We start from the raw sequence: 16,285 nt of genomic DNA on the forward strand, positions 1-16,285 counted from the left end.
TGATACTGCCTCGGAAACCCAAGGAGGGGTCGCTATGAGTCGGGTTTGACTCGACGGCACATAACAACAACAACAACAACAAAAATCACTCAACATGTTGTGAATTACTACCTCTCTTAATGATCCTTTAAAACATGACTTACAGATAGCTGCATAGTATTCCTTATGTGGATATACCATAATTTAACTGATGGACATTTAGATTGTTTTGTAATTCTTTAGTTATAGGACAAACTCTTCTATACACAAAATTTTGTGCATATTATCCTTAGGATAAATTCCAGGATATAAAATTAATGGTTTCTATATTATTTTATATCTATCCCCTTACGTCTCTTCCTCCAACTAGACTGAGGGCTGGTGCGGGTGAGGACTTTGCCTTACCTTTGTAATCAGGGTCACAATATGCTCTTAATAAATGTTTTTTGAATAAACTCTTGATGTATGTTGTTCTAATATAGAAATTAGAAATATAGAATATAGATTATATATTACTAATAGAGGAATGGATTTTAAGAATAGTAAGTTAAAACCATTTTAATTCTATTATTTAAGTAATTGTTGAAAGACTTGATAAATTTCAGATCATTTTCTATGAAAATAAGATTTTCCATCTCTAGTTAGCTGTGGATCTCATCTCAAAATAAAGCTTCTTTATAGTCAAACTGTTTCTAGTGTTTACAAGGACCAGTTTCACAAAAAAAATTAGAGTCCTAGTGATGAAACATTAAAGTTGAAAAAGTATGTTGTAATGAATATATATATACTTGATAAAGGTGAAAGGAGCTCTGGAGGCAGAGTGGTTAAAATATTGGCAGTTTGAACCAAAAGGTTTGCAGTTTGAATCCACTCCTACTCTCCAGGAGAAAGATGAGGTCTACTTCTGTAAAGATTTATGGCCTTGGAAACCCTATAAAACAGTTCTACTCTGTCCTGTATGGTTGTTATGTGTCAGAATTGACTTGATAGCAGTGGGTTTGGAAGAGGTTAAAACGTGATGGGAAACTGACAGGTAGTAGCACAAAGTGGGAATGAATGTCTTCAAATGCTGTGAGGCAGTGACTAGTTTCATGCACACTTACCTTGCCCAGGGACAAAAGATCTAGAAAATTGGGGCATTATGGAAAATGGTGGTCCAGAGGGACGTACAGCTTTCAGGGTGGACAGCTGAGCTGGTGCTGGCGACTGAGCTGGTGAAATAATGGGGCTACTGAGTTGAGGGCTGTGCTGCAATTACAATACATCAAGAAAATGAGTCAGCATTTTAGGCAGCCTTTTTGAAAATTTCCTTTTGGATAAAAACTTTTTATTCTTCCTGATTACAAATATGTACTTATTATAAAAAAGTTAAAACATTATAAAAATATATCATCTCCAACTTCCAAAGATAAACTCTGGTAACAGACTATTTCTATACATGTGCATTTATAAATACATTTTTAAAAGAATGGGAATAGACTGACTATACACTCTATTTTTTTTTAATTTGCTTTTTGTATGTTATAATAATATTATGGATATTTTTTCCATGAGAGAATATGTACATCTATCATCTATCTCACTCGTTTTTTAAAATGTGAAATGTTTAAATTATATTTAAATTTTATATTTCAACAATTTCATCCTTAGAGAATAGTTACAAAATAGTACAAAGCATTCCCAATGTTAACATCTTATCACATCTGCTTTCTCCTCTGTCTTCCTCTACACACCCACTCCACACTTATCAACATGGCTAGCTTCCAAAGACCTGGTTGTCATGCAAAAATCAGCATTATATGGAAATGGAGCAGGACCACATTATGACATAACTGTCAAATCATGTAATTGCCAAACCACTGACAATTAAGTCCCAAACAAGTTGACACATAACCTTAGGCATCATAGCCAATATTACGCTCACCTCACAACTTTAGCATTCGTTACTACCAGACGTACATTAATGTCCACAATAGCTGAATACTTTTTTTTTTTTTTTTTTTTTACTATGCTTGCAAATGTGAAATGTCAGATAACGAGATAGTCAAGTGAAGAGTAGGTGCAATCTCTTCATTTATTGACATGGTTCAGCTCCAGAGACCAGGTCTTTATGTGAAAACTGACATGAGAGTTGGCTATGCCCTGTCTTCAGGAAGGGAGTTCCCTTCAGCTGTCACTCACTGCCTCTTGTGTGCCCCAGTGCATCTCTGTATATATGTGGAGAAGAGGGATCCACCATGCCTTCCTCACCACTGCAGAGGCCATGAGGGTTGAGGGTGGTGGCGGTGGTTGGGGGTTGTATGCTGTTTCCAGAACAGCAGGGTCCCACCATCACCTGACCATACCGTGTGGACCTCTACGCCTTGCCTCCACTGGCCCTGGAGATGGGACTCAGCATTAGGTAAGCCTGGGTCACTGGGACCTGGTCAAGGCTGCAGAGGTGGCAAAAAGACCTCTTTGGAAGATGAGACTTCTGAGCCCCTGCCTGACTCCTGAGGCCCCAGCTCCCATTGCTTCCTTGTGGGCTGGCCGCCTTTGCCTCCCACGAGCTGCTCACACGCTCTGTGCTCATCTAGGGGCTGGCCTAGCTCCTTTGCCTGACACAACTCCTCTGCCTGACCCAAGTAATATGAACCACCAATGGCCTTGCTTCCTCTCACAAACCTCACCCTCCTCCTCCTCATCTCATCTTGGCTCCTTGTTAATGCTCAAAATGGTCAGACAGATTTTTTGATGTAAATGTAAAATGGCGGATAGTAAGATAGTCAATAAGTGAGGAATAGGTATATTGACTCATGGATTCTTATTTTATTCTATGGATTACCAGTCATTTTTATCATTATTTCAATGCCTAAGCCTCCAAACCTAATCTTGTATCCCTTGACATGTCCCCATCATTCTTCCAGCATGCCTTACTTATGGCACAGCAAAATGTTGCCGGCTTATCTTGTACTTTCCCTGCCCCAATCCTGGCAACAGTCATTTCTCCTAGGAGCCTTGGTGCCTTTTAGTGGACAGAGGTATCGAGAAACCACCTTTTGGATAGCAGGTGTAGCTTATTCTTTATATCTACGGATGAATGTCAAGGCTGCTTCCAGTTTTTCAATGTTATAACAGGGAAGCAAGAAATATCCCACTACACCTCTTTTTGTACACTTGTTCCATGATTGTTACTGGATAAATATGTAGGGGGCATTTATGGATCAAAGGTTTTGTGCCTTCTACATTTTGAACAATGTTATCAAACCGTACTCCACAATGAGTTGTGTCAATTTATACTACCAATGGATACTAAGAATGCACAAAAAAGCTATCAGTGGATAGTGCTGCCAACATGTAAATTATTAGCTTCCTAAATTTTCCCAATTATATGGACAAAACTATTTTTATATTTTCATCTGCTTAATGACAACTGGCCATTTATCGTTTGTGAATTACCTATAAATGATCTTTGCTCCTTTTATTCTGCTATAACTTTATCATATGCATTAAAATACTTTATCTTTTTAAAAAAAGTTAACTTTTTAATTCAAATTTTAAAATCTCAAGCATATATATATGAAAAGAGTAAAATGAACTTCCACGTACCCATAATCCAGCTTCAACTGTAATTCTCCCTGCCCGCTGCTTTCTTTTTGCCGAAGATTTAAATCTCAGATATCATACCATCACACTTGTATTTCAGTATACAAATACTTCTAATAGATAAGAACTGTTTGTAACATAACTACAATATCATACTAATAAAATGAACATATTTATATATCTCCCTTTTGCTCAAAATATCTTTTGACTCTTCAATATTCCAAACAAGATCCATACCTTGTGTCTGACTGTTCTCTCTCTTAAGTCTTCCATAATTCATAATAGTCCCAGACCCCATTTCAAAATGCCATTTAATTGTTAAAGAAATGGGGACAATTTCTTTAGTAAAATATCCAAAGATAACTTACTCTTTTTCTTCCTCTATTTCCAGTAAATTAGCAGCCAGGCTTAGCAGTCTGATTAGGTTCAGGTTCAATTTTCTCACAAGAGTATTTCAAAAGTGATGTGCTTCTTTCTACACCACACTAGGAAGCAGGTAATGTTTGGAGGCCCCACTTTTAGTGATGTGAAATTGATCAGTGGGTTTAAAGTTGTCTCCCTAATCGATTCACTTAAAAATTTCCCATAAACCTGGGCAGAGCCATGAATAGACACTTCACCAAAGAGGATATTCAGGCAGCCAACAAACACATGAAGAAATGTTCTCGACCATGAGCCATTAGAGAGATGCAAATCAAAACAACGAGATACCATCTTGCCCCAGCATTAGTAGCAAAGTTCAATAAGACAGAAAATAACAAATGCTGGCGAGGATGTAGAGAGATTGGGATTCTCATACATTACTGGTGGGACTGTCAAATGATACAACCACTGTGGAAAGCAGTATGGCGATTCCTTAAAAAGTTGGAATTAGAAATACCTTTTGACCCAGCCAATCCATTACTAGGTATATATCCTAAAGAAATGAGAGCCAGGACAAGAACAGATATATGCACACCCATGTTCATCACAGCACTATTTATAATAACAAAAAGATGGAAACAACCTAGGTGCCCATCAACAGAAGAATGGATAAACAAACTATGGTACATACACACAGTGGAATACTATATGCAACCCTAAAGAGTTAGACTCTGGAAAACACCATATAACGTGGATGAACTTGGAGGACATTATGCTGAGTGAAATAAGCCAATCATAGAAGGACATATGTTGTATTAGTCCATTATTGTAAAAAGTCAAGGAAAGGTTTATATATGGAAAGAAATTTTCTTTGTTGGTTACCAGGAGTAGGAAGGGAGGGAACACTACTAGACAGGTAGAGACAAGTATTGATTTGGGTGAAGGGAAGGGCAATGTACCAAATGTGAGTGATCAACATGGTGGTAGTGGTGAAGAGAAAGGCAGAGAGAGACGTGCATGGGAGGTACAGACAACAAAGATGAACCCTTATGCACATACAATACTGCTTTGTCAGTGAAGGCAAACATTGTTTTACTGGTAGGTAGAGGGGTGCACAGGCTAAATGATCAGGTATGTTAGTGCAGGGGGCAGGTCAGCAACCCATGGCCATGTAAAGGGTTGGCAGACAATTTTTCTATTAAGTGTATTTGTATGTTCTGTAAGAATTACCAGGTATATAGTAGAACTGACAAGGGACAAAGTTGTAGTCACTTCTTGGCCACAGCCAGTTACCCAGAGGGAGCAGTAGCTGGACCTGTGGGCTTGGGATCATGGTTGCAGGGGACTTCAAGCTCAATTGGCATAACACACTACACAAAAACACTGTTCCACATCCTACTTTGGTGAGTAGCAACTGGGATCTTAAAAGCTTGCAAGCGGCCGTTGAGATGCAACAATGGGTCTCTCCTCGTCCAGAACAAAGAAGAATGAAGAAAACCAAAAATTCATGGAAACAATTAGTCCTAGCGACTGGTACACCATCCGATCTGCAGCCTATACGACTATGAGACCAGAAGCACTAGATGGTGCCCAGCTACTACTATCAACCACTTGGAAGGGGATCTATGTAGGAGATCCTGGATAGAGAAGGAGAATAATGTAGAACAAAACTCAAAATCATTTGGAGAGAAAAAAAAATAGGGGGGACCAGGTTTGCTGGTCTGATATAGCCTGATGGAATCACTGAGACTATGGCCCCTAACTGCCCTTCAGGTCTGGAATTGAACCCACTTCTGTGGCTTCCAGCCAAACAAAAGACAGGCATGTGAGCTGAATATTTACATTAGACAGATACACTCCTTGGAGAGATCAATCATGGGAGAACAGAAGGGCTGGGTATGCACAGGGAGACAGCTCAGGGGGTAGGCATACATGGGAGGGAAGGACACAGGGAGGAGGTAAGTGTGGGGAAGAAGTGGGAAGAGAGCTGTTCCATTGTGGGAGATTGCAGAACATGTCACGAGACAAAGTATCTGTGAGCTGCTGTATAGAAAGTGAATTTGCTCTGTAAACTTTCACCAAAATCACAAATTAAAAAAAAAAAATTTCCATAAATATTTTACCTAATGTTTTTTAACATCTGCCTATGATTTTTTCCTTGATCCATTGTTTTAGTAGGGCTACAAAATCAGAATTTTTCTAATTCTACCACTGTATGGCATTTATTAATTAGATTTTTTCTATGATGAATGTTCCCTCATCAACTATCTGGTTGCACTAAAGTTCATATGGGAAAGGTGGGTTAAATGCTTGATTCTTTTGATCTAATTTTAGATGCAGTTTATCTTCTGATTTTTAAAGTTAAGACTATTAGGTATGCAGAAGCTGGGAAACAATACCCTGGATACAGAGAATGTTCAAAACTTCATTCATCGGCTTGAGAAGACTTCAGATTCAGTGTTGAGCCTTTTTGTCATCAGCTGCTGTCCAGCAGGCTCTGACTCATGATCACCTCATGCACAAGAGAACAGGGAGCTGCCCAGTCCTGCGCCATCTTCACAACCACCGGTATGCTCCAGTTCACTGTGGTCACTGCGTATTTCAAGTGCTTTCCAGGCTAGAGGGCTCATCTTCTAGCATTATATCAAACAGTGCTCCGTTGTGATCCATAAGGTTTACATGGCTAAGTTTTAGAATTAGATCATCAAGTTTTCTTGTCTACTTTAGTCTGGCAGCTCCACGAAAACCTGCCCTCCATGGGAGATCCTACTGGTATTTGAAATGTTAGTGGCATAACTTTCAGCATCACAGCAACAAGCAAGCCACCACAGTATGACAACCTAACAGGTGGCGATTGAGCCTTATAGTTCAATCTCAATGTTATTGTGGAGTACGGTCGGGTTGATTCTGACTCATCGTGATCCAATGTGACAGAGTAGAACTGCCCTACAGGGTTTCCTAGGCTGTAATCTTTGCAAGGGTAGATTGCCAGGTCTTTTTTCCTCACAGAGCAGCTGCTGTGTTCAAATCACCAACCTTTCAGTTAGCTGCCAACTAAAACGTTGTCAAGTTTCAAAATGATAATGAACAAAAAAGAAGCATCTTACCTGGACAATATTGTCCACACTGCTAAATTCCACACACTTTGGTCCTCTCTGGTGATCACAGTAGTATTTGTTTTGTTTCCACTGCGGGGGTGAGTGGGCATGAGACTGTGGGTTGTTTGGTACATTGAGCTGCATCATCACCATTCCTCCACCAGGTGGCGGAGGCGGCACAGCTGAAAAACAATCAGGACACTTAGCAATCAGTGTATAAGCAAATAGCTTATACCTTTGAACGCTAGAGATAATGGCAATAAATTTTACAATTCTGAACAATATTTTACTATTAGGTGTGTAAGACAGATTCAAGCCTCAGTGCTTCCTGCTGCAAGCTATGTGCATTTAACAAAGGCATTGAAATTGACTTCATACTCATAAAACATTTCATTTATCCTAAAACCATCATGCCTTTAGTTAATTCTGGAAAAGCATACAAAACCAAAACCTAACCAGATAGGAGCACAACTGTGATACGATCAACAGAAGTGCTTAATTTTTAAAAAGAAATTTTTACAACAGGCATTATTATAAATACACAAAATCTGGGATAGATTAATACTCTAAGCAAATATTGACAATATAAATCATCATTACAGAGAATCAATCAGTGAATCAATTTTGTGCAGTGGAAAAAGTTTGGGACAAAGGTGTCAGAAGGCACAATTTTAGGACCCTGAAATGTCCCATGACTAAGAAAACTATGTAACCTCTTTTATTTGTGCTTTCTCATCTGAAAAACGAGGATAGGATGATCTCTTTGGCTGACTTTATAGTGAAGATCTGTGTAAAAACACTCTGCTAGGTGTACAGGTCTTTTTTCCTCAGTGTACAGTGGAGATAAATGAACTATTTATTAACTTCTCTTGTGTACTACTGCTACAGAACTACTAGTACCAGGTATGTACTTCAAACTAAAGGTTTGCCATCAACCACATCTATGTAAACAGGATCCCACGCCCTCTCCCTCTAGGATGATGGTTTGTAGTAATCATAATGGTAGTTTACAGCTCTCTAGAAATTGAACCCATCCGACTTGCTAGACAAACTACTGAATGGCTGGTGGCGTAGCGGCATCTCAAAAGTCCTCCTCAGCTACAGCAGCCTGTGCTGGATGCAGCTAAATAAAAAACCAAAACTCACTGCCACTGAGTAGATTCCAACTCATAGTGACCTCCCACTAGGTTTCCAAGGCTGTAAATCTTTACAGAAGCAGACTACCTCATCTTTGTTCTGTGGAGCAGCTGGTGGGTTCGAACTACTTACTTTCTGCAGTTAACAGTCAAATGCTTTAACCACTACATCACCAGAGCTCTTTGGATGCAGCCGCTATTAGTCATTTATTCCATCATCTTTTACTGATTATCTGTTTTTCGGGAGTCTAATTATTGTCAACAAATCATTACACTAAAACATGGTATTGTGATAAAGGTTTGTATAAGGCATTACAGAAGCAGAGATAAAAGTTATAAACTCTGTCTAGGATTGGGGAAGCCTTTGTAGAAAAGGTAATTTTTGAGCCAAATTTTAAAGATAAGCAGGATTATGGAAAACAAAGAAGGATGGTGGATAGGGACTCCAGGCAGAAAGAAGGCCAGGCACAAAGGTATTTTTGGCATGAAAAAGCATTGTTCTGGAAACAAAGTCTGAAGGATTTGAGCATGTAAGTATAAATAGGAGGCTTGCTTGCTAGAGAGTTCAGATAGGAAATCCATCCAAATTTTTATTCAGAGGAATGACATGATTAGATTTCTGTTTCAGGATAGTAATTTTTGAAACTCTGCATTGGAGGATAGTCCAGGACAGGAGAAACATGGGATAAACTTAGTAACTTAAGGGATTACCACAAATAAGATATGAAAAGAACTGATCAAAAATACCAACAGTGGGGAAAGAATGTTATCAGGTTTGAGGAATTAGTGACTACATAATGTAAGAGAGGGAGATAAATCATGACTTTGAAACTTGTATCTTACCTGGAAGGTGAGGTAAGGGTGGCAAGAAGAAGAGGTGAGAGGAAATATTGAGTCTGATGTGTCTTTGACATATCAGGCTATGGATGTCCAGTAGGCAGTTGGCTATATATAGTCTTCTCTCAGAAATAAGACTTGGGAGGTGTTGGCAAAAAGCAGTAGTTGAAACCTTAAGGGTGGCTGGATCACCCGGGAGAACTTAAATAGTAATGAGAGAACCTAGTATAGGACTTCAGTGTATCAGTACTTAGGAGGCAGGATAGGAGGGAGAGCCCAAAGGAGGAACGTGAGGACACTGGTATGCTAGTATTAAGGAAGAGGTGGCCTGAATATGTTAACTCTCATTTAGTATGGCACCCTAAATATCCTGGGTATATCTTGGCATAGAACAAGTAGAAAATCTTTTTTCTAGAAATAGCTAAGGAACTTAATTTAGCTAGTTTTCTCAAATGAACAAACCATCGCCTCACACACCCCTCCCCCCAGTGATCTACTCATACCTGTGCACTGGTGGCTTTGAAGCTGTTGGGAACTGCATGGTGAAGTAGTTCGAGGAAACTGTACTTGTTCTGCTCCTGGATGTTGCAAGTAACCTATTGATGAACTGTGGGGAAAATCAAACGCAAGAAACACAGCACAGTGAGATGGAGATCATGTAAAGAATCTTTAACAATCCAACAATGTTATTTGAATGCAACCACATGATTTTGACAAATTATAAATAAAGGACAAAAATAAACAGCAGTTGTTGTGAAACCATTAAGTTACGGCTATACTTTTGAACACTTAGTCTTTGAAACTCTGATATGGAATTTGTCATGTTTCTAATGTTTTCTCTGTTTAGTAAATTCTTTTACAACAGTTTAAAAATCATAAAATGATACTATAATTTCTGAGAATTCCAAGTAACCAGAAACCCTAATTTATATACACCAAAATCAAAATTCAAATCTGTTGCTGTCAAGTTGATTGCAACTCATAGTGATCCTATAAGACAGAGTAGAACTGACCCATAGGGTTTCCAAGGCTATATATACTCTATATGGAGCAGATTGCTGTATCTTTCTATCATGGAGGGGCTGGTGGGTTTGAACTGCTAACCTTTCAGTTAGCAGCTGAGTGCTTTAACCACTGTGTCAGCAGGGCTCCTTTAATTTATATATAAAACCCTATTATCAGTCTTTTTTCTTTATCTAAGTAAGCTCTTTTTTAATTTTTTTAATTTTTTTTTAATTGTGATCTGGGTGAAAATTTACAGAACAAATTCACTTTCCACACAGCAGTTCACACATACCCTTTGTCTCATGACTTTGACTACAATTTACCACAATGTAACAGCTCCCCTTCTATTTCCTCCCGATAGTTACCTCTTCCCTGTGTCCCTCCCTCCATGCACTCCTGTCTCCTGAGCTGTCTCCCTGTGCGTAAGCAGCCCTTCTTTCTCCTATGATTGTTCTCTCCAAGGGGTGTTATCTACCTCAGGTAAATGTTCAACTCATATACCTGTCTTTTGTTTGGCTGGAAGCCACAGGTGTGGGTTCAATTCCAGACCTGAAGGGCAGCTAGAGGCCATAGTCTCAGTGGTTCCACCAGGCTCTATCGGACCAGCAAACCTGGTCCCCACCTTTTTTTTTTCTTCAAATGATTTTGAGTTTTGTTCCACATTGTTCTCCCTTTCTATCCGGGATCTCCCTACATAGATCCCCTTCCAAGTGGTTGACAGTAGTAGCCAGGCACCATCTAGTTCTGGACTCATAGTCATATAGGTTGCAGATCGGATGCTGTACCAGTTGCTAGGACTAATTGCTTCCATGAATTTTTGGTTTTCTTCATTCTTCTTTGCTCTGGATGAGGAGAGAACCATCGTTGCATCTAGATGGCAGCTTGCAAGTTTTCAAGATCCTAGTCGCTACTCGCCAAAGTAGGAGGTGGAACAATGTTTTGTGTAGTATGTAAATAAGCTCTTTTAAAAAAGCAGTACTTCCTAAATATATACTAAATTAAAAAATAAAATGTTAAAAAAAATTGTGTTTAATATGAGAAAATGTCTACTCTGAAATTGCCAGAATAAATTAAAATGATAATAGGAAAAAAAAAATGTTGAGCTACATTTTGCACTTGCATCTCATGTAATTGCATTAAAAATATTACTTTAGATCCAACTATCAAATTAAAGAGAGTAACAGGGGATATGTTAAAAGATACCATGATGATGCAGTTAGTAAAATCTAGACTATGGAAAATTCTGTAAAACAAACGTGCAAAAACGTATGCAGTATTTGCAGGATAGCTGGGATTACAAATAGTAACTGGTATTTGATGAAATTAGAAAATTACTGTCAAGTATTTTTAGATGTAAAATGGTATTATCGTTTCGTGGGTTTTTTAAGAGACCTTTCAGAGATACCTATACTGAAATATTCATAAATGAAAAAGTATGATGTCTAGAATTTATTTCAAAATAACATGGGAAGAGGAAGAGGTTTAGATGAAATTAGATGATTTAGATGAAAATAGGCTAGTCATTATTGAAACTAAATGATGAGTAGGTACATGGGGTTCAGTATACATGTAACTTTTGAAACTTTTGTTTCCAGCCAAACAAAAGACAGACACATGAACTGAACATTTACATTAGGTAGATATACTCCTTGGAGAGATCAATCATGGGAGAATAGAAGGGCTGAGTATGCACAGGGAGACAGCTCAGGAGGCTGGAGTACATGGGAGGGAAGGACACAGGTAAGAGGTGGCGCTGGGGAGGAAGTGGTAGGAGAGCTGTTGCACTGTGGAAAATGATAGTCAATGTCATGAGACTTAGTATGTGAACTATTGAGTGGAAGATGAATTTGCTCTGTAAAGTTTCACCCAAATCACAATAAAAATTAAACAACAAAAAAAAGTCTATAATAAAAAGTTAAAACTCTATTCTCTAATCCAGGTGGACAACGAAGGTTTACTTTTTTTTTTTTTTTAGTAGCAATAACTCAATGTGGTTCAATAAAAGGGGGAAAGAAAGGAATGTATAGGAAGGATGTCATAAAAATGGATTTTGGGCTATATGACAAAATATAAAAATAGTACTTCCTGAAATTGTAGATTTTATGATCAGAATACATTATGAGAGTACTGGCTACGTGTGGAAATAATATAGTTTAAGAGATGGTTTGCTGGGTCTGGGGGCTCAGGACCATAATCTTGAGGGACATTAAGTTAACACAGTCCACAAGACAATGCTCTACATACTACTTGTGTGAGCAGCCATCTAAGGTGCAACTATCGGTTTCTCCCTGTGTGGAGAAAAGAAGAGTGAAGAAAAGCAAAGACACAGAAATAATTAGTCCAAAGTACTAATAGATCACATGAACCCCAGCCTCCATGACCCTGAGACCAGAAGAATTAAACAATGCCTGGCTACCACTGCTAACCTCTGAAAGGGATCACAATATGAGGTCTTGGATAGAGTAGAAGAAAAAAATGTGGAACAAAACATAAAATAATAAAAAGGACCAGGCTTACTGTTCTGATAGAGACTGGTGGGACCCACGAGACTATAGCCCTTAAACATTTTCAAGACTGGAACAAATTCACTCCCGTGGTTCAACTATTAGCCAAACAAGAGACAAGTCTATAAGGTGAACAATAACACCAGGAAGGTATGTACTTCTTGGAACAACCAACCATACAAGATCAAAAGGGCAGCATTTGCCCAGGGGTAAAGCTCAGAAGGCAGAAAGGGTTAGGAAAGACGGACAAATGTAAACAGTAACACAGGGAGGAAGGAGGGAACAGCGCTTTTATTGTAGAGATGGCAACCAATGTCATGAATCAAAATGTGCATGAACTGTTTAACAGAAAACCAATTTCACCCAAATCACAATAAAAAGAAAAAGAAAAAAGAGATGATTTGCAAATGTGTTGCTACTGAGGAGATGACAAAGTTTCTCCACCAAAGGGTCACTGTCTTTAGGTGCCACTGAGTTAAATTTTGTCTCAAAACAACCACTTTGTGACAGGATAGAGCTGCCCCCTAGGATTTTCTTGACTGTAATCTTTATGGGAGCAGACAGTTATATCTTTCTCCCTTGGAGCTACCAGGTGGGTTCAAACTGCTAACCTTTTGGTTAGCAGCCATGCAATTAATCATTGTGCCAGGACGGCACCTTCAACCAAATGGTAGGCTTTTTGAAGACATTGTTCTAACTGGGGTAAAAGCTCCCATGGACCATGCAGTGTCCCTTACTCTAATCTTGTTCACTTAGCACATTCTAATAGTTTATTCAAGTTCTGAGGCATCAGAACAGGGGATCCTCAATAGGGGCAAGAAAATTCAGTTCACTGTGATGAATAATACATTCCTTATTACTAAGCAACAAAGTACTATTCCAGTTTACCATGCAGTGGGCTTTAGTTTTAGTTAGTACAGATCAGTTTTCCAGCATTAGATTACTCCTCAGGTAAATGAATAAAAATTAAGTTTCTGAATTATAAAACTGAGTTCCAGGTTCCTACTAATCCATCCCGAGAGACATACAGACATTTCAAGGGACAGACTGGGCAATGAGCCACCTTCTTAAACTTCTTAAACATTCTATGCTCAATAATCTCCTAATTTGCTTTCTACAAAAGCAGAACCAGGACATACTAAAAAAAGAAATGTGTAAGCATCAATTTTTAGATACCACTCTCATTTTAAAGATACAAATATTTGTATAATATATTGGGGAAAAAAACTTTTGTAGTAACATCAAAAATTTTTTCTTTGGAAGACAGGCTAGAAAAAGAAAGGGGATTTTTTTACAGTATATATATAAAAAAAATCAGGGCTGGTCCTTGAAGAATTTCATATTCTATCCTTGAACAGGAAAATAAAACATCACGGACACTAACCCACTTAGTCCTTATATGTTCTAGAGAGTCCTGACTTACAGTACTAATGGAACTACTATAGTGCCAACAGACCACATGAACCCTAGCCTTAAAAAGAACTTTTGAAGGTATTAGGGGACACTGCATCAAAAATTAGTCTTGCCACATATACTAGTGTTCTGTCAATTTTTTTAAAAAATGCATTTTATTGAAATATAATTTATGTACAGGGAAATACACAAAACTAGTGACATGGGTCAATGCATTTTTTTTTTGTGGCAGTGTTTCCTGCCCTACCCACCCACCCCTGGCAACCAACAAAGAAAGTTTCCCTCCATATATAAACCTTTCTTGATGTTCCACAACGAACTAATACAAATATGTATTTGTCCTTCTGTGATTGACTTATGTCACTCAGCATAATGTCTTCCAAGTTCATCCATATTATGTGGTGTTTTGCAGACTCCACATTATTCTTTAGTGCTGCATAGTATTCCATTATGTGTATGTACCATAGTTTGGTCATCCACTCTTTTGCTATGTATCTTAGAGATAAGTCCCTTACCAGATATGTAATTATTGGCAAAAATGAATTTGTTGCTGTCATTTTTGTTATGTGCTTTTTTTGTGGTGTCAATTTCTTTGTTCCTTTAATTTTCTATTATCACTTCCTTCAATGCTATTGTTTTAGTATTTGCTGAATATTTATGCTGGTCTTCTTTTTTATTTTCATGTGAAGGTTTATCATTTTTCTTTGTGGTTACCCTGTGATTTATAGTCTTCCCAAGTTTAGAACAGTGTGTTCTACCTTGTAGTTGTCTTGACTTCCCTACCATCTAGAAGTTCTGTAATGACAGATTTCTTTCCCTCTTTTTGGTTTGTAGTTGTCCTCATTTGTCAATTGACATCTCTGGTTCCCAGTTTACAATCTTACAGACTTCTCTACTTTGGATACTTCCATAGCAGGATTGGTTTCTGGGTTATATCATCATGTGTGTTAATGGACAGTTGTTGGCTGTTGTTGCTTGTCTGTCCAAAGGGCTCCCTTCAGCATTTCTTGTAAGGTTGGTCTGGTTTTAACAAATTCCCTTAATTTCTGGTTATCTGGAAATGTCCTAATTTTACCATCATATTTGAAGGACAATTTTGCTGGGTTGGAAATTTTTCTCTTTCAGTGTTTTATATATACCATCCCATGGTTGTCTCGCCTGCATGGTTTCTGTCGAGAAAGCTGAGCTTAGTCTTATTGGATGTCTCTTGTAGGTACCTTTTCGTTTTTCCCGTGCTGCTCTCATGATTCTTTCTTTGTCTTTGGTTTTGGTAAGTTTGATGATATGTCTGGGTGATTTTCATTTGGGGTCTATCCTGTTTGGGGTTCCATGGACTTCCTGAATGGGTATATTCTCATTTTACATCATATGAGGAAAATTTTCTTCCAACAAATCTTTAACAATTTTCTCTTTATTTGTGTCTTCCTGTTCTGGAATTCTGAATACAAATAGATTATTCCTTTTGATGGTATCTCACATGAACCTTAGGCTTCTTAGGCTTTCTTTATTTTGTTTTGATCTTTTTTTCTGATTTTTCCCTTTCCAAAGAAGTACTGAGGTATTTACCTTCAATCTCCCTATCAACTGATTGAATCATTGATTCAATTCTGCTCCTTTGCCCATTCAATGTCTTACCTATTTCTGAAAATTTAGTATTAATCTTCTGGATTTCTGTGCGTAGATTTTGTATCATTTCTAATGGTTCATTTATTTTGTCATTTTGTTCTTGTATTGTCTTTTGAAATTCTTCTAGGGTTTTCTTTATGATTTCCTTGATCTGTCTCTCAGTTTGTTGAAGATTCCTAAATATAATTCTTTTGAATTCCTTATCAGGGAGTTCTAATGCTGTGTCTTCCTCAGGGATGTGTTTTGGGTCTGAATCCTGGTCCCTTGTTTCTCCTCCTTTATCTTGCTTCTTTGTGTGGACTGTGATGGTCTGTTGTCTCTGAGGCATTATGACGTGTTTGTGTTTATATTTAATTGGTGATTGTATGTTGAAGTGACTTACCCATGATTTTTATTTTGTTTTGTTTGCATGTTATCTACGCAAGCAGGGTACTGTGCTCCTCTATTTGCTAGTGGGCAGCACTTATACACACTCACCACCTGTTTCCTTTCCTGTTGTCGGCCTCTTGTATGTCCCTGTTGACCTTGGCAAACAGAGCCTATTCGTAGGTCCCTGGAATCCGAATGAGAACGCTATCACTTTAAAATCTAAAATGGTTGCCACTTACAAAGATTCAAAATGACTGTGCCCTTGGTCACACTGTTGTTGTTGTTAAGTGCCGTCAAGTCGTTTCCGACTCATAGCGACCCCATGCACAGCAGAATGAAACACTGCCCGATCCCGTGCCAGCCCCACAAT

General features: G+C 38.3%; 1 protein-coding gene across 1 annotated transcript in view; it reads right to left on the minus strand.

The window, feature by feature from the left end:
- Positions 1 to 16,285, minus strand: part of R3HDM1 (R3H domain containing 1) — a 140,314-nt gene that overhangs the window by 5,816 nt on the left and 118,213 nt on the right. The window contains exons 20-22 of the mRNA XM_042782492.1: positions 9,502 to 9,605; positions 7,035 to 7,207; positions 1,083 to 1,227 (exon numbers count right to left, since the gene is read on the minus strand). Of these exons, the coding sequence (XP_042638426.1) occupies positions 1,083 to 1,227; positions 7,035 to 7,207; positions 9,502 to 9,605 (422 nt within the window). The remainder of the gene's footprint in view (positions 1 to 1,082; positions 1,228 to 7,034; positions 7,208 to 9,501; positions 9,606 to 16,285) is intronic.

Source organism: Orycteropus afer, unplaced genomic scaffold (assembly GCF_000298275.1).
Source record: "Orycteropus afer afer isolate SDZICR_OR568_19922 unplaced genomic scaffold, OryAfe1.0 scaffold00342, whole genome shotgun sequence".
Lineage (NCBI taxonomy): Eukaryota > Metazoa > Chordata > Mammalia > Tubulidentata > Orycteropodidae > Orycteropus > Orycteropus afer.